The 26,835-nt window shown below is 31.2% G+C and overlaps 1 protein-coding gene across 2 annotated transcripts; it reads left to right on the top strand.

The window, feature by feature from the left end:
- Nucleotides 1-121: 121 nt before the first annotated feature.
- On the top strand, nucleotides 122-25,081 carry LOC128171637 (uncharacterized). Of its 2 annotated transcripts, XM_052837416.1 has the most exons (5): nucleotides 143-266; nucleotides 470-493; nucleotides 18,797-19,131; nucleotides 20,191-20,700; nucleotides 22,436-25,081. In XM_052837416.1, the coding sequence occupies exons 1-5, from the start codon at nucleotides 247-249 to the stop codon at nucleotides 22,900-22,902; spliced, it is 1,356 nt and encodes a 451-aa protein (XP_052693376.1). In that variant the 5' UTR covers nucleotides 143-246; the 3' UTR covers nucleotides 22,903-25,081. The 2 variants fall into 2 exon arrangements, with proteins under 2 accessions (XP_052693377.1, XP_052693376.1); XM_052837417.1 differs by lacking the exon at nucleotides 470-493 and having other exon boundaries at nucleotides 122-266.
- Nucleotides 25,082-26,835: the final 1,754 nt, after the last annotated feature.

The following is a 26,835-nucleotide window of genomic DNA, read 5'->3' as shown; positions in this document are numbered from 1 at the left end:
CGGTTCGACCCGGTCTATTTAACTTGAAAAAAGGCGACTTTTTCTGTCTTTGTCCCTCCCCTATAAATGCATGAAAGGAATATTATACATCGCCCACGTGTTTCACGTGTGCAATCGGTTGTAACCGAATTGAAGGGTTTTTAAACCGGGTACCTGGGTGACGCAGCCTATTTACAGGTGTTGAACTTAAAGGAATATACTTATTCATACCTTTGCTAAGTACAGAGTTAATTTTTTCGGATTATCATGACAGGCAAATGTACAAGGTAAAATATTTTGAAATTAAAGAATTACAAAAATACTATATACGAATATTAACGAATTTATAAATATTACAGAATTTTCAATTTAAATATTAATTATATATATATATATATATATATATATATATTATCTGTTGCTAAAACACAATGCATTTTGAAAAGATAGAAACAAAAATGCTTTAATTGTGTTTCATTTCATTTAAAAGACGCAATGGCAAAGAACGACAAAGGTCTGACAATTTTTAAATTGTTTATGAATTAATATATTGGATTGATGTAAACACAATTACAATATAGCACCGTTTATAAAAAAATTTTAAACCCACCAAAAAATTCAAAATCACAATATGTTCAAAATAATGTAAACACTTCGGACTTCATAATTATCAAAAAAAAATATATTAACATTTCTCATATATTTCAACTATAATAATGCCTTAAAAATGATTTTACCATGTTGCATATATTAACAGTGAAAATATTAATAAATTAATGCCGTTATTCTACGCTGTCATTCTGTTGATAGACCGAAATGTATATCATGTGACTCATTTAAAACGGGTTATTAGAAATTTGTTTTGTACTTTTTAGAGCATTTAAAAAAATAGAATTTTTTTTCTTGCATCACTGTTATGCAATTGACTTATACAGCGTGATTTATGTGGAATTTCTATATTTTAGTAAAATAATGAAGCAAATTATCAAATCCTTTTACTGTTATTCACTTAAAATACACCACATATACCTTCAAGTAATATAACATGGCTAATTTCTCAAATATTGTTCCGCGTTTTCATAAGATTCATACACCTGTTTTTAACTGCGTAATAGAAACAATATGATTAATATGCTTTTGTAACGGATTAATGCCATATCCATAATGCCTCTAGTTACACTGCTTTATGAAATGCAATATACGCCTGATGTAGTCTCGGTGTAAAGTTACTGAACTAGATTAAAGTTAGGTCTGAAACATGGGTCGTTTTAAAAAAACGAGCCACAGGATGGTTGGTTGAATTGCGATATCCAGGGTCGATGTAGAGTATGGCTTTGTCTTTGTTTCGCCTTATGATATTTTGGCATTGTTAATATTAAGTGAAAAACACTTATTCAATAAAATCAAAAGAACGTGTGATAGCGTGTCGATTTGTTCACAGTACCATTTTTTGGGCTTCAGAAAAGATTACCTCTCAAAAATTTGATTGCATATATTTTTTGAAGCTTTAATATTTACTTTGTTATATTTAATGATATTAACAACAATAGAATGAATAGACAGACATATGTATCACACCTTGGTTAAATCTCTCTGTGCTTTTATGATCTTCCGACCCACCGTCATAAATGTAAAATTAAATTGAATTCTAAAGGTTACTCTCTAAAATCCAGTCAGGGTGAACGCTACGAGGGGGTAAGTGGTGCAATAATACCACTTTGAAGCCGCCACACACACTGTGCACACAAAACATTAAAAAAAGAAACTGGTTGATTTAGGGAATGTATAGATTTTGGCGACAACGGCATGATCCACACATTTGTCTCATTTTGATATTTATAAATTATCAAAAATATTTTTTATGATACTTTTGTTTATGTTTATGCCAATTATCTCAATATTTAATGAACGGATTTGTGTGGATGTTATTCTCCACTGGTATGGTCATTAATAATTGATGTCTGATATGTTGAGGAGTAGTGTAGCATGCATGTGTTTTGAATAAGGCCGTAAAATTGAGAGCCAACCTCACAACAGTTATATTATTGGTTGTAAATCCGAAGTACATGTAGCATGCATAGCAGCGTGCAATATTGCAAGGATTGCCAAACAAGTTGACATCAATTTTAACCCCTGCATAGAATTTTGTATTTCTGGGTCGTTGGTGTGTAACCAGTTTCAAAAACAGAATACAGCATTCAAAATCTTTATTATTGTTGAACACCAAATTGAATGTCATTTATCTTTTGTGGTCTTCTGTGGTCGCCATTGTGGTTGTTGTAAAAGGCTCTTGTAGCTGTTCTACAGTTTTGTTTGATTTGTGAACAATGCTACGGGGACATTTTCAACTTATCCAGATGTTCTGCAGATAACTTTCTTGGCACTAATAGCATGGTGCCATTTTTTTTTATTTTTTTTTTAATTTTGCATTAACAATTGCATATAGATAGGATATAGACATTATATAAGAATATATAATATAAATATATATCTTAAAATATTTTTTCTCATTAACTCGTATGTATCTATATTAGTGGAGCCTCAGTTATCCGGACGCTTACCAAGTCCAATCGCCCGGAAAGGTGAAGCGTTCGGATATCTGAACTGTGTCTTTCAGTTTCATTAATGATAATGTATCTAAAACTAATGGCTCCCAGTGTAAAAACTGTTCACTTTATTTTGCCTTTCATACTAAATAGCGACAAATTCGAGTTGTCTGTTGATATTTTAAAAAAATAAACTTATACCGTCACTGATATAGAAAAAAACCGCTTTATAGTGTTATTTTGTATGATAAAAAAATATTCGGACAATAATTATAACTGGATCTAAATCAAGTGACCCCAAGTGTGAAATGTGCTCATTTACGTTATGTGCTATTACTATCTACCAGTATTTCTAGACACGCCAATTTCCAAAATAAAATTACAAGATCCACCAAACAAGGCATTTGTGAGACAATTCGTTTTAAAATAACTTTTGAATACGGGTAATAAACAGCAAACCTATGCAAAACTTTCCAGTTCTCTTGATTTAATAAGCACATTTTTTTCTTTGAAATAATGGGATGTTGGAAAAAAGCGAGCGATTGCACTTGACAGGCGCACAGGTTAAGATACGCAAGCCATGTGCTGTTAAGCATGACTTTCCTATCCAGCCACCAATGTTGGTAATTTGAAAGTGATTTGGGAAGTCGGAGTTTATACAAGCTACAATACTGATCAGACCCAGACTTACACCGGAGTAAACTTCAACTAAACCCGTTTACTCATGGGGTTCACTTGGAGTTTACTCCGAGTGTACTTTTTGAAAAGAAAAGTGCATTTTTGAGTCCCGGTAAAATGTTATCTCAACTCATCTTTTGAAGTTTAAACCAATCATAAGAATCAGCAGGTTTTAGCGCTGAATTTAATGTACACAAAAAGCACTAATTTAATAACACAGTAGGGGTCAGTCGACATTCGTGATTTTATATAGTTAATCGAGGACGGGCATTCAATTCAAAGCCTTTACTATCAGCCTCACTGTGTACAAACTTGTGAAAAGACGAAAAATACATGATACATTAAAAAAGAAACTCCTTGAAAATAAGACGTTTGTACAGCATTAGACTGGTACCTTAAATATGAAATATGATTATGTCAAGGTTTTTCCTATAGCAAGTGGCAGCAACATGTATGACCTCCGTTACCCATGCTTGAACTCACGTAAGAAATACATTTTTAAAATACAGTAGTCTCATGGGTTCTATTCAAGTAGTCTTGTCAAATGTGTTCACCGTTAAACACTGAAGCGCGTTGAATCGCTTTCCGTCGACGTTTTGTGGTCAGGAATGTTTGTTTGATCACTATGGTACTTGTAATATGCAACTTCAAAGTTTTATTCGATTTTTGTCTGACCTAAAATAATGCATAATTTACAAATCAGTCAGTCAATAAAATAATGTCGATTTATATGTCTCCTACTTCTTATTTAAATAGACACAATTCAAATAGGTTCGGTACGGATTTAGATTATCTATAGACATTTAAAAATTCTCAATTGTTAAAAATATATGCTAATTTTGGTAAGATTATGCGAGCATATAAATCAGAGGTATCCACCAGTGCTTAAATATCATGGAAAAACGCAATTTGTTGATATTTTCTTCATAAACACGGCACTGAAAAGGGGTGCATTCTCTATTGCTTTAGTGCACTTCTTCTTTGTGTCAAGTCGGGGTTTACTTTGGGTCATTCCGGGGTTTACTTTGCTTTTACCCGCGGTTTGCTTTTGTTGTCCTCTATATAAACATTGAAATGTGAAGCAGACAGGTCTTTCAACGTCTCTTATCTAGTTATCTTACAGCCTAAAATACCCATCCCTTGTATATTTCAAATACAGATGTAGCAGTCTGCCTCAAGGATATACTTTTGATCGAGGTTAAGTCTCTTGGTTTACTCTAGGTCTTCTCTAGGAAACATCGGAAGTTAACTCTGAGTTTATATATATTTTACTTTTTGATAGGTTTGGTCTGATCGGTACTGTACTTATTAAGGTCTAGCACGTACAAATGGTAAAACTGAACTGACATGCATTATCTTTTTGTTGTATTAAGTGGGGTTAATTGAATATGATTGCATGACCAACCCGTATTTATATCCCAATAGACATAAAAGAGTTACATCGTTTCCTTATAAATGGTGACAGAATTAATATAAAATATACAATGGACATGTATGTTCCACCCAGCTCTATATTTATTCCACAAATCTAAGACTAGAATATCAACGTTGCATGTATCTAATACAAAAACTATTATAAATGTTACGGCGAGGCGTCAACAGGTGCAACGCATAGCATACACTTAATTAATAAAATATAAGATATTTACTCTAAGTTGATTCGATTGCGAGTCAATGAAAATATTTCTGCTTCGGAAATGATTGTACCATATCATTATCCATAGAACTCAATGTTCAACTCAACACCAATGACTCGTTTGTTATTTTTCATTTACAAACATATCCTTTGTCTCGTCTAAAAGTTCATTCCAAGCACTAACAATTACTAAAAATATTTACTAGTTACCCATAGCGTTTATAGGTCGACTTTGGGCTTGTTTAAACCATACAGCAATCAGCACACACACAATACGGATAAAAACGGATATTACATGTAAAACATAACCATTAGACAGTCAAAATTAATCAAATTTGTATTATAAATGCTTTTATTTACAATAATTCCAGCTCTCAAAAATGACGCCTTATTCCTATCTTAACACCTCTCACTTCTTTACTTTCTGTAGTATATCTTCATTTTATCATTGAATTCAATTTTTCCGTAAAACTGAGCAGAAGACACTTATATTTCAGTTGTTTTTTTAATAGAAAACTATGTCCGCAGCTGTCGCCCACTATGAAACTCACATTATAACTCTAGCATGTGAAATCACATAAAATATATCAATTTTGTTATTTGGGACGTCTGTGAACACAATTTCCTTTTTAAAAAATGTGCCGTTTTCATCAATTTGACGAAATCTTAGAAATTTGCTTAAATATTGAAATGATTATAGTTTTTTGAAACAAGATAAAAGAGTATAATTTAGTATTTTATATACATTTAAGATGGTATATGTGTATTTTCATCAGATTTAAACAGCTTTTGAATCAAATATTGAAATAAACTGTACCTTTTTTTATTTTATTGAGATGAATTGATTGCGCTACCAGAGTGACGCTAGCGAGAATAATCTTATTTTATAAAATCAGTAAACTTATTCGGCTTATTCGGCTTTGCACATCGAAATTCGTCCTATTTAATTCATCATATTTTTTCTGCCTTAAGTAGTCAGTGTCAACTCGTAAAAGATATTCGGTGAAATTAGCCGCTGGGCATTTGAATCAAGCATCATGATTGGTCAATGAGAGCAATTCCGAATTAAGCCGGATGGTAGATGAATTTACACTCTCCATCCGATGCTTAAAGAATAAAGACACTCATTTTAAATGTTCATGGATTTGTTTTTCCTTTCTATAACGTTAACTTGAATGTTATTTAATATATTTGCAATGATTTAAGTTTTCATTACATAAATTATTATCTTTTATCTATTGCTAGGTTGATAGAATTCATTTTGTTTTCTTTCAATCAAGAAAATTGGTGAGTTATATTTCTTAATGAGTAATTATGATCTTGTCATTTATAATCTATAATATTATGGTTTTTTTTAAACTATGAATGATATTTGATATCATTGCAAATTGTGTCAATTCATTTCAAATGTTTCATTTGCCAATTAAGATGTAGAACCCTGTGTTATGACAAGTATTTCATTTTAACCAAACTAAAAAAAGGAAAAAAGTCAAGATTTTTATGTGTTGGTGTAAGGGGGTATTGTGTTAGGAAAATTATTTTTCATTGACGGTAAACTGACTGTATACTGTAAACTGAAATTTCCAAATTCACCTTGTGAAGGTCTTCCGTTCATAAAGGAAGACCTAACTATAATTCTTGTGCAAAAAAACCCACGGCATCCTAACATCCAGACATGTCTTAAACTTATTAGAACCCGACACTCTAAATAAAGCATTTGGTCAATTACTTATATGTCATAGTTAGTTAATAGTGTTTCGGCGGTATTAATAACACATGTCATTTTTGAATTGTAATAAGGCACGCCTCGTCTGGAGTTCACCTTATGCATAAACCAATTGATCTCTTTCAACTGTTTTTTTCTTCTAGAAGCTAACTTTGATGCTTAATATATTTCTTTTTTCACCAATGTATTTTCAAATTCTTCAGGTGTGATAACACACATGCAACACGATGTTGTCATATCATATTTTACTTCATTAAAATCCCCATCCGGTTTAAAAATGTTCCCCTTTATTTTTTTACGTACCTTTTTGTCAAGTCTTAACAATGACTGGCAGTCTCAAAGATTGGCTGGTTTGAAAATAAGTACCAAAAAAAAAGTGACAGATACTATTCGTTTGTTACATAAATGCAAATAAAAGGAGTTTATAGGTATTGAAATTAAGATTTGAAAAGATTGAGAAAAAAATCACGTATTTTTCTTGTAGTTTTCCACTTAGAAATAATTTGTTATGTGATGCAATTTTAAAGTTATGGGTCTCACAATGACTTTTCTTCAGTACAAAGAGAAATGATCTGGCTCCTTACATAAGGAAGTTGAGTTTTCTTTTTTAGTGTCAATATCTTGTAAAGAAATACATTATTGAGGCAATGTTATTAAAAAAACATTATCAGATTTCATCCTTAGTTTTGAATTTGAAGTCTGTTTAATTATATAACTAGTTTTTGCGTAAACATTTTTAACCAGTTCAGACTATTTTCGTGGGAATGTGCACGTTTTATAATTTATGAAATGGCTTCTAGTAAATGCATTGATACATGAAAGGCGCAAAAATGATAACTCATAAAATTCCCAAATGTTTTTATTGATATATAAATTTTCCCTTTATGAAAATGATCCTCTTGAATTAGTTTACTCGTTTGATTCAAAGCTGTGCATTCCATGACTCAGGTAATCGATTGCTAGCAGAGTTGCTAGCTGTATATAGGTCGTCGCCCAGACGACGGTGCATGTGCCTGTAGAGCTGGACGTACACATGTTTAAATGCCCCATTGATTTACTGTAACGAAGACATCGTAAGTTATTTCATTACTGGAAGATGTGTGAATAAGATATTTTAATACATTGTAATTAAACTAAATTTTCCAGTAATACACGACTGTCCAATCATAAAGTCCACCACTACATTATTACGACCCTAGTACTAATTTAGTAAAGTTCATAATGGTTTATATGGAGCGTTATGGTATCTAATTTATTTAGATTATCGAGATTATGTTCCAACATGCACACAGCTGGCGGGTGCCCTAGCCAAGATGTTACCGGAATGTCTCTTCCTCTACATGGGTGTAACCCGTGTCCCAGTCTGTATAAAAAGAGGAGGCAGAAAGACAGCTTCCAGATGACTACTCTTTTATTTAGATATAACAATCTGATATGGCATTTTAACAATAAATATTTATATTATTTACAATGAAATTTATAAACATTAATATTCGTTACAAAAATATCTGAAAAAATTGCCAGATACTATCCGTTTGTTATATAAATGCAAATAAAAGGAGTGGTATAGGTGTTGAAGTTTAGGTTTGAAAAGATTGAAAAAACAATCACGTATTTTCCTTCTAGTTTGTCCACTTAGAAATAATTTGTTATGAGATGCATTTTTAAAGTTGTGGGTCTCACCATGACCTTTCTTCAGTACAATGAAAAATGAGCTGGCTCCTAATATAAAAAGGTTGAGTGTTCTTTTTTGTGTCAATATCTTGTAAAGAAATACATTATTGAGGCAATGTTATTAAAAAACATTGTAAGATTTCATCCGTAGTTTTGAATTTGAAGTCTGTTTATTATATAATCAGTTTTTGCAGAAACATTTTTTAGCCGGTTCGGTCCATTTTCGCGGGGATGTGAACGTTTAATAGGTTATGAAATGGCTTCTAGTAAATGACTGATACATGAAAGGCGCAAAAATGAATACGCATAAAATTCCCAAATGTTTTTATTGATATGTAAATTTCCCTTTATGGAAATGATCCTCTTGGACTTTATTTTACTCGTTTGATTCAAAACTGTGCATTCCGAGACTAAGGTAACCGATTGCTAGCAGAGTTGCTAGCTGTATATAGGCCGTCGCCCAGACGACAGTGCATGTGCCTGTAGAGCTGAACGTACACATGTTTAAATGCCCCATTGATTTACTGTAACGAAGACATCGTAAGTTTTTTTCATTACTGGAAGATGTGTGAATAACATATGTTCAATAAATTGTAATTAAACTGAATTTTCCAGTAATACACAACTGTCCAATTAAAAAGTCCACCACTACATTCTAACGACCCTAGTACTATTTTATAAAAGTTCACTAGGGGTTATATGTAGTGTTATGGTATCTAATTTATTTAGATTATCGAGATTATTGTTCCAACATGAACACAGCTGGCGGGTGCCCTTTAAGCAAAGGTGTTGCCGGAATATCTCCTCCTCTACATGGGGTGTAGCCCGTGTCACAGTCTGTATAAAAAGGGGTGACAGAAATACAGCTTCCAGATGACTACTCTTTTATTTAGATATAACAATCTTATATTGCATTGAAATGCTTATATGGAGGTACTTTATAAATGTGTAAAGCATGAATTAAAAAATACTATCTATATACTAAATCTATATATGACAGTTTGTTAATGCATTTTTCATGTTAAACGATATATCATATAATAATGAAGAAATTATTATTCAAAGCTTAATATATTTTGCTTAGTCATCGTATTGTTTAATTTTTAAAGAAATCAGTCACTTCAAAAGACATTTGAAAATGTTTGATTAACTCGTCTTCTTTGGATTAGATTTGTGTCCTTTATACATGTAAATGTACAGTACAACAGTTATAAACAAATATAGAACTACCTTGGTTGATCCATTTGAACAAAACAGGATGACAATACAACATAACTCGACCAAATCATCTATAATTATAAACTTTATTAAGCAGATTTTGAATTGAAATATTCTCGAGAAGAAAGATACAGTGACCCTTTGTTAATAAGAACGTGCAAACACTAATAACCTTTTTAAACTTGTCTATCGAATTACTGTTTTGATACAGCCAGATATTATAGAACTAGCACTGACGAAAAAGGCAAAAATTAGACTAGTTGTCTTGAAAAAAATTACACATGATTTTATTCATAGCGAGCGCAGCTCGCCGGCGCGCAGCGCCGGCGAGCGAAGCGAGCTCTAAGAACCAGTGTGCGCAGGAAAAAGAACGAGCTAAACCTACAGTTCATCAAACAAAATTTTTTGTCTACGTCCCATAATACTCTAATGTTTTCACCCGTGGTGCTATGCCAAAAATGGCCGACTTTTAACTCATAATTTACGGTGTCTTAAGGTTGGAAGACACGTTTAGAGTACTGCATAAGCTTTGGCGAGACTCAAGAGATTTGTTAGTTGCTTCCATACCTTCGTATTGAGTCGAGATACGTAAACAAAGACGAACAAAGTTATGGATGACGTCACAGTGCCCTCGCGCTATATTTCCCGCAATAAATTTAGAGGTGGATCAAACATCTGTTATGCGTGTACTTGCTATTTCAATATAGACTGCGATACCTGTCTCATTGACATATGATTTGTGTTTTTTTTAATATAGAGATTATTTAAATATATACTGGCAAGAGCCATACTTTACTGCCATATCGATTCATTTTTAAGCTAATTGTGCATGCATGTACAGTAGGCAGGTAAGTATACTCTCTTCTCATTATATCGCGGGCTATATATGAGTAACGTTATATCAGTAGGGAGGAAATAAACAATAATATATCTTGAACTAAATAAAAAGAAATAAAGAGAAAAAATAAACAGTTAAAAAATTTATGTAGATATTGCATATAGTCAAACCATTAAATTTAAAAGTGGGAAATTACACACCTACAAACAGGAACCGGACACACACACCCTCTCTCTCTCTCTCTCTCTCTCTCTCTCTCTCTCTCTCTCTCTCTCTCTCTCTCTCTCTCTCTCTCTCTCTCTCTCTCTCTCTCTCTCTCTCTCTCTCTCTCTGACGTTCGTTGAACCTAAATAACACTAGGTTGACAATGATGCAAGGTATGTGTAGTTCTCGCCAGAACGGTAGCACCGTAAAACATATTAATTACAATATAAATTGTGTGTGGGTATGGGTATCAAAGTTTGACTTAATGTAAAGTAAGAATTCTTCCCAGACATTGTGACATCCCCAGTATAGTGTTGTTAATATATGGAAGAAATCCCCCACCCACCCACCCCCACCACACACACACACACGCACTTTTAAAGCAATGCGACTTGCTTGAATATCATTCCCTATTTCCTATGATTGGCAAATTAAAAAAAATGTATCTCACTTGATTTTGCATTTTGATATAACAAATACAATTTAAAAAGATGCAATTATTTGACTTATGTACATTCCTAAAATAATTTACATCATTGAAATAATTTAATTTCAAGTGATATGCATTTAAATGCACTAGAGCGAGGAAAAGACTACTTTCTTCTTTATTCTGCACGTGCCATTTATAAAATTATGATCAACAGCGTAAATTAAACTTCATTTCTGATAAGATATGCCTAATTGATACATGCATGCTGCCATTTAATAATTTTGTTTAGTTTGTCAATGTTTTTGGAAAGCTATTTCTTGTTCCACGTTAGATGGAAGATAACCGAAACTATTTTTAAAAAGTATATAATTTATATTGGATCTTTCATTTTATTTGTGATAAAATATAGTTTCTAACCAACGACTGCCAATCGCACTTTAAAATCTTATTTTTATATACTTTTCCACGGTCAAAAAAGAAGAAATGAGTGCAGGTATGTCAGTACTACTTTCAATATAGAGCATAAAATGACTTTAATTTGCTCAAATTAGTCAAATAAAACATGGCCTCGTGACATTTTAAAGAATCTTCATAAAATCATGTTAGGAAGCAAACCAAAATAACACAGCTTATATTAACTATTGGAATGGCAACTTTGAATCTGTCAGCAATGTGAATGCAAATTCATACATTGTCAATTACCTGTAAATTGTAAATATGGTACTTTTACATTATAGTAAACAATATTTTATGAATGTGTTCACTTAATATTAGTTTATTGTGGTTTGCTGTGGTATTATTGTGGTTCATTGTGGTTCATTATGATTAAGGACGCGCCCGTTACCGGCGATATGTATTATATCTCGCACCGCGATTTGCGTTTTAATTAGTTATTAAATCATCTACAAAGGAATATATTACATGTAACAGCCTTCATTATCAATTTATGAATTATTTAGTACATACAAAAATATAGAAAGGTAATTGAATAAATCGTCTGTGATATAAATACGCATGTTAAAACGCTGTCAGTGTTTATCAATAATGTTGTAGTCTTAGCAATCGAAGGAAATGAACAAACTGTTTATTGATAGATTGCTATTGACAAATGCACAAACTTTCAGACCTGCAATGTGGGGTTTTGTGTGTGTGTGTGTGTGTGTGGTTTTTTTTTTTGTTTTTTTTTTTGTTTTTTGTTTACAAATTCGGTAAAATGTAGACTCAATGACTGCATTCTTAATTCTCTTCAGTTTAGGGTATTTTAAACCATGCATGTATACTATGCATATAATGTGTACATATAAATAGCTATTTAAATAAACAATTTAAGGACATTGTTTCCTCAAGGCTTGAGTTCTCAGATTGGGATTGTTATAAATTCAATATCGTGATTAAAATTTGTTCTAAACGCAACAGTAATAATGAAATGAAATAATTTTGACACAACATTCGATTTTATCATATATATTATAGAATTAGGTTGACACAAAATTGAACTTTTAGCAAAACAGATATTAAATTTTCAGAATTTTATTATTTTACTAATTTTTTTAGTAGTACTGTAATCTTTTACGTTAAGATATTATTTGTTATTCAACATAACCTTGCATATTTTCTGTTGGTTTTATCACACTTTTTCATTTAGATAAGCATATGGCACACACAATAAAACTATAGAAAAATACTTAAAAGCGACAAATGAACCGCATCCGCATTTTGATCATTGACCTCATGAATTTTATGCTAGTAGAGTAAAGTCAATACACAAAGTTTTCAGGCTATAAATATTACAGTATCGTCATCATTCATTTTTTTTTTATAAATTGAATCAAAAATGGGTAGGTATTTGAAGACTAATAAAGAAAATTCGGACTGGAATAGCAATAAGAATTGTGAATGAAAACTTAATGCTTTGTATTTATTCAGTACCACTGCCATATATGAACTGTATTTCATTTTTCAAAAATTAGCAATGTGTATTTTTTTCAAAATTAAGGAAGTTTCAATCATAGTGCATACTCTTCACGTTTTTTTTTCTTAAATTAAAAAAAAAATATTCAATGGCCATTAACTCAAAAAGTAGGTCATTGACCTATTTTTTTTAAATAGTAACACTACCATAACAACTCTGCTACACACAATAGATGGTTTTTCATTATTACCAGTGGGATTTTTTTCTTTTTATAAGTAAAAGTAAGCTTTACGTGTTGTGTTTTTTGGTTGGTTTGGTTTGAACATATGTTATTGCATAAACATATACAAATGGTTCGAACACAAGTTCTAACAACTTTAGGGGTTCTTACCAAAATGTGTTTTTAAAGTATTGATACTGGTTCTGCTTGTCTTACAAAAAGCGAATCTAAGACGAAGTATAGGGATGTTGTTTTAATTTTTGGATTTTAAGTTTTAATTTAACAGCATGAAAAGGTAATATCGGCATTCCAACCATTGAAAAAATTATTTAAATGGAAATGATCAAAATTGCAATGAGCTTGTTTCTAGTTTAACATAATGTTCAATCTAACAACTGTAACTATAAGACATCAGCATTTAGATTATGCATCAGAAAGCGTATCCTTTAACCACTATATGTTATGCAGTAATATTATCATGATAATTTTCAACTTTTAGTGCCTATGGTGTTGGATAGTTATTATTTAATCGATAATACTTTATACAATATACTACATAAATGTTATTTAGTATCATAGCAATTAACCATATCTACGCATGTATGATAATATATAATTACATGAAACAACAGACGACAAGAATATTTTTCGGTCCATCATATCATCATTCTATACTTGAAGGTAGCTAAATTTCTTTTACAACTTTCCATAATTTAGGGACAGCAAATTAAAAGGTTCTGCAACCAAAGTACCTTTTACGGGTTTTAGTCTAATTTTCTGCTGTGTAATTATCATTTGAAAATAACAGAACAATGCTAATATTCTCAAAGATTTATTTACAATTAATCGAAGTACATGCTGGTTAGATATTTAAACAGTGAGGTAAAACGATTGTTTCCAGATTCCTTAAAGGACGCATGCTAAAGTTTGGAATAATATTACTCCAAACGACATTTAAAGTTCTTCTGTAGATAAAACCTGATAAGGGTTAATACAAAGACAAACTATACTGTCCATGAACAGTGCTCGTAAAAATGAAACCTAAGCTGGGAGTATCATTCCTCCGAAAAAATGTGGATCACTTCTATAGAAATTTAAGGTCTCATTTCGATGTAAAGTCGTTCTACAAAAAAGCAAAACAATCATGTAGTACGATTTATTACGGATGCCTTGAAGGACTGATGCTAAAGTTCGGAGTAACATTCCTCCGAACCACGGAAAAAGCTAAACGACAGGGTACAAATGTAACGGGTTTGTTAAGTTCTCTTGGTACAAATCTAAGCAACGTAGTAACATTCCTCTAGACGGCTTTGTTAAGTTCTCTTGTTACAAAACAAAGTGACGTAGTATTTTTTCCTTAACGACTTTGAACAGTTCTTTTGTAAAGAACCCAGTCGACAGACTATTATTCCTCTGGAAGTCTTTGAACACTTTGCTGTTGGCAAAACCTAGAGAATTGGAATGCTCTGCTTTAAAATATTATGATAAACATGTTCTTGGACGAACAAACATTAAAAAACATGTTCATATTTGCAATAGAAAAAAATACACATATGTATTGACAAAGCAGCGTTCCTCCATGTATATTAACAAAAGGGATGTATTAGATATACCTTTATGAATATATTACAAATTAAACTGGTTTTACTTTATTTATATCTCAATAATACAACGATTTAACACTGAGTCAAAAAAACATCCTATTTGTACTTTCATGTCTGTATAAGCTAAAATAAATGGGTGATCTTGAGATTTGGTAAGTCTGAAATGAAATGAAATAATTTCCACATAGTTTGATCAAGAGATACGTGTATGGATACTTATTTTAAGATGTTATTACCATTAACGCCGTTGTCAACAGAGCATATTGGGCGTGAAAGAAAGTATCTTTCTTAGGACATGTTTATTGGTAATCTGTACATAAACACAGGCCACTGATTAACGAAGAAAATGAAGTAACGAAAACATACTTACACGATAAATTATTATACTAACAATAGCTAATCAATTGAAAGTCCCAACACACAAAGCTAAGAAATTTTACATTGTTAAATGCTAACGATTAGATTTTTAACATAAAATGTATTGATATTTGCATCGTAAACATTATTTATCCTTGGTCAGCTATCAGATGTATAAAAATTGTAAAGAAACCTCGAAATATAAAAACAAAATCTTGCTTTGTACCGAAGTATGAATAAAAAGCTCGTAGTACTCACACTGATGCTGTTGATGAAATGCACCGACGACAATTTTTCCCAACACTATTAAGAACAGTATGGCCAACAAGCCGAAAGAAAGGATTTCAAAAATATGTTCCAAATAATCTACATCTTGTTTGTAGCGTTCGTTATTTGCTAGCTGAACGAGAGAAATTTACGACAAAATACAATAACATATCAATAAAAGTAATTATATCTGAGCCAACGTCGAGGCGCGCTTGAAGCTGTAAGACGGAAAGATTCTTAATAACACATCCATTTCTTTAATTTTGTCAAGCAAAGACAATCTGATAAAACAAGGACATCTCTTTTACTTAACACTATTATTTATCATTTTTTATCCAAATGAGGTCAATGTTTTTTTTTTTTTAGGAAATTCAAACTAAAGATTCTAGTGAACATATTATATCTAACAATATTGTGCATGTTTCAAAGACAAAACACGCATGAAGAATAAATTTACATATATCTTTTCAAGTTATTGCCGGGACTTAATTATTTAAATCTTCTTTTTTCCAGATTGAACAGAATCATAGCAAATCATTTTGTTGTTTTTTTTATTAATAACACTAGATAATATCCCGCGCAAGCGTGGGAAATAACGGTTTACATATTATTTGAATTTTTATGTTGAAACATATATTTTTATTTATTTTTTATATACTGTGTCCAAATTTTTTCTATTTTTTTTTACTCAACCTATTTTTTTTTTTTTTTGGAATTTAAAATCAAATGGCTGGATATTAAAATAAGCGGATGGGAATAAAATCTAAACTGAAATTCACCCCCACATCTCGATACAACGTCTCCGTTTTATGCTTACATAATTTATTCATATAGATTAGATGTATTAACACAATTTTTTATATAATATAAATCTAAATGTAGCTATCTTTCAGTGGTATAGAAATGCAACGTGATATTAAAACGCGAATGCATGCACATACTTAGACAAATTCATTATCCAAGGAGTCTGCCCGATGCATGTTAAACTCGTCCTACTTTTTCCGCAATTGCGTCAATTAGTCAACCTGCGTTCTTATTTACCCAGTTCTGGAAAGTTCTTTCTATCAAAACTAAAATCGCACATTCCAAAAACGAATTGGCGCATTTTATTTCAACATTTGTCAAATCTTAATTTCTATGTCATACTATAAATGAAATCCCCGTATATATATTCACACTTACGTATTCATTCAAAATCGTTTCAATGCAAGAATATATTTTGATATACAAACTACCACTGACTTGGATCCGCCAAAGCGTGTCCGCCACATTGCTTTCATTTTTGCTAATTCGGGCTTGTTTATCGAAAATGAAGGTAGGTTTCTAATTAATTTTACGATAACTACTTATCAGATAAAATTCAATTATAGATTACAGACATTATATGCCCCGTGATGAAATACCAAAGGTGTAAGCACTTACTCTGGTGCAGGCATGTATGAGTTTATTTGCAAAATGCCGTAAGTTAAAAGTATAGATATAACATTTTAACTCGAGTTATAACAACTCTGAATTCGTTTTTCTATGCAAGAAGGACTTTAAATTCGCGCTAAATTAATTTAATTTAATAATCACTGTATGACATTTGGACTCTGATCTTCATCTTTCGATAGAATAAATATTTGCAAACAATATAAATTTTAAACATGTTGCAAAGTGTATAATTCAAATAACACTGGACCCAATAGTCGTCTGCAGATAATCTATATCAATGCACGGAGCGATGAGTTTAAGCACTTCTTGTCTAGGCCGTGAGTCATCTTAAAATTAATCTACCTAAATAGTTGCAATAGTTCAGGAAAAGTCCGCGTTTTATTTGTGCTGTATTTATATTAACCTTTCTGATTGTGTTAATTATTGGTCAAAATAATCTGTTTTGCCAGACAGAATAAAGTATATCTCTATCCTATCGGACTCCATTAGAGTTTATATCTGTTTTATGATTTTCGTATCTGCATGGTCTGTTTTTTTTAAATGTGGCAAGTCAGATCAGAAAACCCCATTTGGTAAATGGCGCATATAGTCTCGTGTTCATCTCTTGATTGCTTACTAAATAGCTGCAGTAATTGACGGTAGATTGTCATCGCCAGCTCTACACGAACTACTTGATTCCTCAAAGCAATCCGTAACGTATTCCAAACAATTTTGCAGACTTTTGAATATATTTAGCGTCTGTGACCTTGCTGAGCCATGCGTATTATGATATAGCGGTAACCTTATCCGTAAAGTGAAATATGAAATAAAATGCAACAAGATACACGTACTATTATAAAAAAAAATGTTTTCTGTCAAATATTTTGAAGACACATCTCGATAAAAAAAAAAAGGTTTAAAAAGCTCAATATATTTAGATTTTTTTTTTCATTTAAATGAGCAATCAGTTAACTTTGAACTTGCAACGACAGAAATTAATTGATAATTAAAACTAAAGAATCTTTCGTGAAAACCTTTACACGTCTTACACACACAAATGGAATCTTTAAAAAACTCATCATATATTTTGGAATAATGCTTTTTGTTGTTGATGATTTGATTACAATGTAACAATAGACGGACTTACCTTTTGATAAAAAAAAACCCCAAAACAAAAACAAAAAACAACAACAAAAAGCCGGCAGAAAACAACTTGAATGAAGGCTTTATACATAAATTCAAATTACTGCAAGTAAACAATTGTAAATATTCAAGGTAATTTAAGATATTGCAGAAATGATTTAAATCTAAGTTATTATCTCTCTAAAAGACGGCGTAAATTTTGAACTTACACTATTTTTTTTATTTTAAAATACAACTTTATGACATTTTGCCTTTGGCTGTAAAAACTGGTGTCCAGTATATACAAAATAGGTTTTAAACCAGGCTTTTTTCATTAATGCAAAAAAAAGGAGATTGCATCGACCAATGAATCTATCACAGTTTATTTCATTAGAAACTTCTGTAATTTCTTGGACACTCGTGGGCGAGACATCCGATATTACGTAGTTACTGCTGGTAAACTTTTGCAAGCGACAACATTTTAGAGAAACAGTCGTTACTATGATGTTGCTAATCTATCTGATATATCTAATCTCCATTAATAAATGATAAAAGAAGAGTATAAATATTTCACATGACTGAAGAGAAATATATAAAATGGTAAACCAGTATCAAATCCTTATATATATGTTCTTATAATTATTTTGCTTTACATTTCTTCCAATTTCTAACAGTTTGATGTGAATGGTCTGCCAGACGCCAGTCTGGCAGTCCAACATGAACAATTTTATTGTTGACAATAAAAATGCTGAATGACACATTTTGGAAAAAAAGACATTGAACACTGAAGATACTGGGCATGTTACATAATTATTTTGAAAAAGGCCGTTGTTACAATACTACTTACTGTTTGAATATTTATAACTTGCTCATCAACCATGTTTCAGTGTTGTTATTAATCATAGAATAGTAAGTTAGTAATTGCATATTTTCTTAAAGTCAATTTCTATTTTCATTTATATTTTTTTTCAGATCTTGGAGAGCAATTTTTCTGTTCGTTGTAATTATCTCTTGCACCTTGGTATTTTATTTCAACCCGACCAAGTATATTCAGCTTATACATTACGACTCATTATTTAGAATAACTTTGAATAAATTCCCTGGGATAAGTTTTGAAATGAAAAATGAATTGGCCACAAAAAATAAAAATCGGACAGCAGAGCTGAAAATGAAAGTAGTGGCCGCCCTTACGACAACCCCTCCCCCTGGACCATTGAGGGAAGAGTCCTGTGACATTGAAACAGCTTTGCTCTTTTTAAGAATGAATAAAAATTCATCAATCGATAATTACACCGACCCGCTTGCTAGTAAGTATCATTTTTTTCAATTTTAATATCGATATTTTGATGGACATTTTAATATATGGATATTGATAAATCTTGCATGTAACATCGTTCCCTACAGGGATGCAAAAGAAAAAAGTAAAAGATCTGCCTTCCATTTATAAACAAATTCTTTGTTCAGATATTAAATTACCTTTTCTTAATGAACTCATCTTTCAAAGTCTACCTAAGGCTAATATTTTCTTCATTTACAACATATGTAGGTCAATCATTTTCCAAACGACACTTATTACATTATTCTTTATAGCTAATGTATGATTAAAGAAAGGCAATAGGATATTGAAAGATAGTCCATACTTTATAGAATGTAGGATAACAATACATGCATACTAGTATGGATGCTATATAAATAATTTGTTCCAAGACATGTCAATTGCTAATATCTAAATTTTCGTTTTCACGTTGATAAAATACCATCAATTTAGTACAATTATTAAACAGTTTACTATCACGTCCCCCCCCCCTAAAAAAAGGATTGCCTAATAAAAAGGCGTCTAAAAATTCGAGATGCATTTACTTTTAATTGAAGAGAGCCTTCATAATGACCCAGATTGGAACATGTTTAGCTTTTTTACGTACTAATATGTCATTTCAAAATGTTGATCCCAACCACTGATTGGGCAGTATCTTAATCATTTGTGTACCAAGTTTAAGTATCAAATCATTCATCAACATGTTTGCCAAGGGGGAATGATTACAATCGGAAAATCAATGTGTTAAATATAAACGCGTATGATTTAAAGTTAATATATATATACATTTCTGTTACAATTTGAAATCCACTGAAGAGCCGATCAGGCGAAAGCGCTCTGGATTAAATTTGAGAGAAATGGATTATTGTGTTATCTTTTATTGTGTTAACCTTTTTCTATATATATATATATATATATATATATATATATATATATATATATATATATATATATATATATATATATATATATATATATATATATATATATATATATATATATATATATATATATATATGTATATATATATATATCTATCTTATATTTTCAGATGTTATTCCAATTGGAGGATTAGATTGGTTGTTTAACAAAACGGTTCCATGTGTTTTAGATCAAAATATTTTTAATTCTACGAATCATGAGCAATTTCAAACATTCATTTCTTGTTCAAATGAGGCAGTGACAGTGAAAAAAATCAAAATAGATTCAAACTCAAGCGCTCAGATTTTCAAGTTCCCAGACGCTTGTCTCGGAAAAGTGATTTCAACTTCTTGTGAAGATGGTAAACGAGTCCCTAATGTTGTTCATTATATCTGGTTTGGAAACATTGCTTTTGATTTTATCTATTTTGTGAGTTTCTACAGTGTTCATAAATACCAAAAGCCGTGCTTAATACTTCTATATTACGAGTTTCTACCCTCGGGCAAGTGGTGGGATCTTCTTCGACATATAGTGCATAATATAGTGTTGGTTCAAATGACGCCTCCTACCTTAATATCTGGAAAAAAGATCAAGTTTGTTCAACACAAAGCTGACATCACGCGACTTAAAATATTAAAAGGTATTTGATATTATATAAATAGTGCCTGTTTGGGAGGGTAACTGTTGAAATTGACACCCCAAGGAAACCATTGTCAACCGACGCGAAGCATAGGTTGATAATGCTTTTCGAGGGGTGTCAATTTCAACAGTTACCCTCCCAAATAGGCACTATTTATTTTATTATACTGAATGTCTTAAATTTTAGAGAAAATTTCACTACTTTTATATAGAAATGAAGTTAATTTCACGGCGAACTGTACGCACTAATTCACGTGCATGTAACAATTCGTTGTGTTACCCGTTGCCAAGTGTGTTGCTAACGCTTAGGGTTATAGAACGGATTATCAACTGCGTCTACAACAATCAGATTTCAGTATTTAACATGAAAGTATAATAAAACCTTATAGGAAATTTCTTTTTTATTGATTCTATTTCTGTCTCTCCCATTGAGTATTAATAAACAGCTGTCTAAGAAAATGGTCCGAGATAATAGAATCCCTTGTAGTTCATCATAATTTTATCATCTCTTTAACTCCTCTTTGAACCTTGTTTAATGAATAGAATATCTAGCTGGTATTGCAAGTTAGAGAATTACACAATAGCTATTTGTTAAAAGTGTTGTGTCGTTCATGTTTATACCTAAAAATGTTCAACACTAGAGTATTACGATTATTATGTTGCCTTTTGTTTACTTATGAATATAAGTAACTGTGAAATATGAAAATGTTTTTTACTGCCTTAACGTTGTAAAAAAGAGGAAGTGTTTGTACTTTCAGTCTATTAAATTTTATTGATTATATATTGAATATTCAGCATACAAAAATAATCGACAAACATCACTATTCTTTCCAAGACTTTACAAGCACAACACAATTGCTATTATTATGCTTCCTGTTGTTAACTGATGGGTTTTTACTGTCTAGCTCATAAATACTTGTCAAAATGCAGACGTTTGCTCTTTCATTTTATAAACTGATTTTGATAATGAAATAGTCCGCCTGTTCTTATAAAAACACACACAAAATTAGCAAACGTCATTAATCTTTCCACAAATATTAGAAATGAAAGACAACTTAGTGCCCTTTCGAAGGAAATACGAGTTGTTTAGCAGATGGAATGTTATTGCATTTTGGTATCGCTTTCTTAATTACACGAAATATAAAATCCATTTTAATGAGTTCAAGGTAACAATTCCTATCATGATATATAATGATTTTTTTTCTTCAAAATTTAAACCATAAAAAAGATTCCATAACTATTGAAATAGTTTTTAATTGTTTGATATCAACTGTAGGTGACGTTTTCCCTATATAAAACGGTTTGGTTGCCTTTACGTAGTCACTAGCGCCCCGGCTATACATTCTCTAGGCTAATGTTTAATGCCTGTTAACGACACTTTTAATATTTTCCTACATACATATGCTACTTCAGTTTAGTATGCATACGCTATAGTTTATATAAAATACCCCCACCCCAAATAATAGTATTGAATATGTAGTGAAAAACTGTCAGGAAGCTTAAAAATGCAGAATGTAGAAAATGTTTATTGCTTGTTTAAACATTCTTTTCAAGTGACCATACTCATCAGATATTGTTTAAAAATCTTTAATGAGATTGCTTTTTTTCAGACACACTACAACTAAATTAGTGTTACTAGATAATTCATCGTAAGAAGGCTATGCACTATTTCTAATATCATATCCAACTTATATAATCTTTATTTTTTTAAAGATAAATTATTATAACTATTCCAGAGTATGGAGGCATTTACGTGGACACTGATGAGTATTTCTTGAGACCAGGGGATGAATTGAGGAACTCGAATTGCACAATGGGTAAAGCACACGATAGATCCATTGGAAGTGCGCTGATATATGCAGAAAAGGGTGCGTTATTCATTGAAAAATGGATCGATAGTTATAATAACTATGATCCGTCAAAATGGGGAGACAACTCTGTACTTATGGCCGAAAAACTAGCCCAGAAGTTTCCTGATCTCATTCATGTGTTCGAACACCATTGTGCATTCTATCCACATGGATTAGTTTTGTATAACCAGAACTACAAATGGTCGCATAGCTATGGGCTACATATCTATAAAACAGGACACATACCAGAGCTTCAAAAAATAAACTTTGAAACTGTGCGGAATATTAATAATACTATCGGAGCGGTCTTCCGATACATACTATTTGGAAGTAAGGAGCTGTGTTCTAGTTAGTGTAAAACAGACTTAAAACTTGTTAAACTTGTTAAGGTAAAGTGCAAAATACATGTATGTCTGGATTTTTTCTGCGAGGTGCTATATCAGGATTTTGTTATCATGGGGTTTATTTTATTTAGATTGTTGCTGTATTAAGTTTATATCATGAGAATGATTCGTACTAGATACATGTAAACTTACAAAAATGTAGTATCTTTAAAATGAATGAATATTGACATAACATTCAATATCTTTGCAGTATTATGAAATTAGTCTGATATCAAAATTAGCCATGTTTCGAAACAAAACGAAATTCAGGCTATTTCTGTCTGATTCTGCTTTCCATTGAAGAAATATAATATAATAACAAATATAATTTTACTAGTTGCAAGGAAATATAGTTTTCATGTTTTTTTTAGAGAAATTTTATTCTTCGAAGATTTACTTTATTACAATATGAAGGAAATTTCAATTATAGTTTTGAGCGACACTTTTTAAATTTCAAAAGTAATAGTAAATGTCCATAAATACAATAATTATATCTTTAACCTAGTTTTTTGAAAATTTCATGCAAAGTTCTATAGAATATTATATAAGTGTGTTTTTTCATTGTCATCTATGGATTTTCCTTTTGCATTCTGATTATACATCGAGTCCTTAAAGGGGCATAACCACAATTTTGGTTAGAATTATTTTTTTCGATTTTATATTCAAAATGCTTCAGTAAAGCATTTTTAATAGGCAACTAAAATTTGAGTGTCATTCGTCAAGCTATAAGCAATATACAGAGTTTAATGTTCTTTGCAATGTTAGCAAATCTTTTGTTTTCATTTTGAATGTAGAAGTAGAGGTTTCAGTTTTATGCCTGAACTAAATGTGTTAAAGTTCACAACTGTTTATTTATGCTTAAAATTAATAAGAAGGTAGACAAATCAGCTTGAAAAAGATTTTTAACTGGTAAATTGAACGTATATATATAAACAAAAACAGGACATGAGCCTTGTTTTCATTACAAAGAACTGTGAGTCATGTATCTTGCTTATAACTCTACGACTGACTCTCAAATTGAAATGAATGTCTAAAGCATTGTAAATAATGTAAACAGAAAAATACAATTTGACAAAAATCGTGACCATGCCCCTTAATTAATGTCTACTATCTCAAAACGACAAAATTTCATTAAAATTAATTTATGTTCTTTCCTTTGTTATTTGATAAGATATCGATAAAAATTAACAATCAAGTATCAAACATTAACCATACTTAAATTAAGAATAAACACGCAAAAAGTGTGCAAACAAGAAGAACAGTTATACACATGTAATGGGAACTTGTGTCTGGACAAAGTTAAACATTTTGCGCAATTATGACTGAATGTCACTTAATGTATGAACATATAAAACAAAGAGCAATACTGCAGTTTTGAAGTACGTTTTGAAGTACGTTAATTAATGTGAAGGTCATGATCAGTTGCGAATAATGACTCATAATTGCACAATATGTTTTGCTTTGTCCAGAAACGATTCCCATTGCATGTGTGTAATGACTTTTGTGGATGTAATGCATTTTGTGGATGTATTAGGAAGAATAAAAACATGAAAACGAATTTCAAATTGATTCATTTATTCAAAAAAGGATAAATAAAATGAAATATCATAAGAAAAATAAAAAAAAAATACACTCACACAACACTTCTCAAAATTAAAATACTAGTATGGAATACAACTAAGTACAAAACTAAAACTATTAACAAAAAGAAATGCATAACTAAAAAATAAGTAAATTTAACTTCATTACAGTGTAATTATTTTTATCATTTTGTAGGCTTCTGTATAATGTGGTTGAAAAACGGTGCACTATGCTTTTAATTATTCATTGTATACTCAGCATAAACATATATGTACACACAGTCTTTAGGGCATTGCAAAAATATATAATTGCATTTTTTGTCGAAGATAAACTACATGTATGTGTTCGATTGGTCATATCTATGCACCAACTGTCATCATAATATCATATCTAGTCGTTATTGTTCATTAATCTACAAGATTTCACTTTCATAAATTATTCACTAACTATATGTTGGAAATTTCAAAGCTGTACCTTATGTTGTTCCAGATGTTGCCACACGATCTTTCCTCATTATTAATTTCTGACAAATCACTTATATGAATTAAAATATCATTTTAAAATTAAATTGACTTTCAGTGTCAGAATTCTTTATTACAAAACCACAGGTGAAATACTGACGTTCTGTCAGGTAAAAGTTACATAGCTCTGGCATTCAATCGCCTTTCCCAGTCATGCAACTTACCGAAGGGCATAGGTTCATCATATGAACAATATCTAATGTAAAGAATAAACATGGCTCCTAATAAACTTTATTAAAGAGCTTTTTTCATACTTTCGAAGTATTTCTTGGTCCATTTATATCTAAAGTTATGTTGAAATGATTGCATTTGAAACCTATGTAGCAATTTAATTTTAAATTTTACGATATGCATTTCTTGAAAGCGATAGCTGCGTGCCATCTTGTGTGACGTCGTAGTTGTCAAACGCTCAAACGTTTAGCATAAAATGTGTTTTATACCTATTTATAATGAGAATGAAACCTTTTCTCAACTTAGCATTTGTTTAAACATATCAATAAAACTAATGAATGATAATTTCAACTTATAATTTTAACTTTTTTTTTAACGATAATTGAATTAAATACTGCAAAGTTTGTTTCAAAAGTTTGCTTAGTAGTTTGGTCATTTCGTATTCCGTATACCGTAAATCCTTAGTGTTTTTCTGAACAATTGTCTTCATTTAAAACCTTTACTCATTTTACCGATATCAGCAATAAGCAAGAGGCCTACGGGCTTTGGCGGTGAAGTGAATATCATAGCCTAGTGTTAAAACACTACCGGACAAGGCGGGACCAACGTCAATTGGTTTCCCATGTGACCACCCCTCCGCCCCCCCCCCCCCCACCGAAAAAAAAGCCCACCAAAAACAAAACTAACTAGTGGATATATTAATTGTTCTCTAACAATTAAAGGTCTTTCCATCTCATACTTTATATGTTTAAAATCCTTTTGTTTTAATAAAACCGAGAAAAAAAAATCAATAAGTCACTATCTCTTACGGTTTTAGAGCAGTAGCGATAACAATCATTTTGCACAAAAGGGGCAAAAAACCCCTAAACTTTATTAAGGTGGGGGCTAAATAGCAACATTTAAAACTGTCTTATAAATTTCAATTATAGTCAGGTAAAATTTTATATATACCACCTTAAACATAAGAGATATTAAATTCATTAAAACAAAGGCTGTCAAATGACCTTGACTTTTGAACCATATGTCCTTTCAATCGGCTAAGGGAGTCGCTTCCATCACATATGATCCAATGTTCAGTGTTTCTATGATTTTGTTTCAAAAGTTCTTGGTGTTCATATTAAATGTTTGAAACTTTCAGGGGCAATAACTGATGGAAGGTAGCCGGGAGTCTTGGACCCTCTCGGTATGAATAGATTGAAAGAGTCTGTAAGTGAACTGAAGACATTGGTTAAAGTTTCAAATCTCTATCTCTAACTTTTTTAAGAATTAGTGATAAGTGATAACAAGCATTTTGTATATTAGAGGCAGTAAGTCTTCTATTATTTAAATGCTGTAGCTCAATGGTCATAAATATTTTGAAATTTCTTAAAAAGTCCTACTACATCCATTAAAGAGTTCCTTCATATCCTCTTAACCTTGACCTTCACCTTTATGTCGATTTGAGTGGCCAAGGTAGACGCTTCAATTCCAAGTGAATATATGTCGCTACATGTACGAGGTATAGTAAAAAAGTTGTAAGTGTTTTTATTGAATGTTCAATACAGTCGATATTTTTAGATTATATTGTACATGTACGGCTTCAAATTTCTCGGATGACATTACCATAACGTTTGTCGTTGGTGATTGAAGA

This window comes from Crassostrea angulata, chromosome 2 (assembly GCF_025612915.1).
Source record: "Crassostrea angulata isolate pt1a10 chromosome 2, ASM2561291v2, whole genome shotgun sequence".
In the NCBI taxonomy this organism is placed as follows: Eukaryota; Metazoa; Mollusca; class Bivalvia; order Ostreida; family Ostreidae; genus Magallana; species Magallana angulata.
The sequence above is the reverse complement of the archived record's forward strand: the minus strand, read 5'-3'. Positions and strand labels throughout refer to the sequence as shown.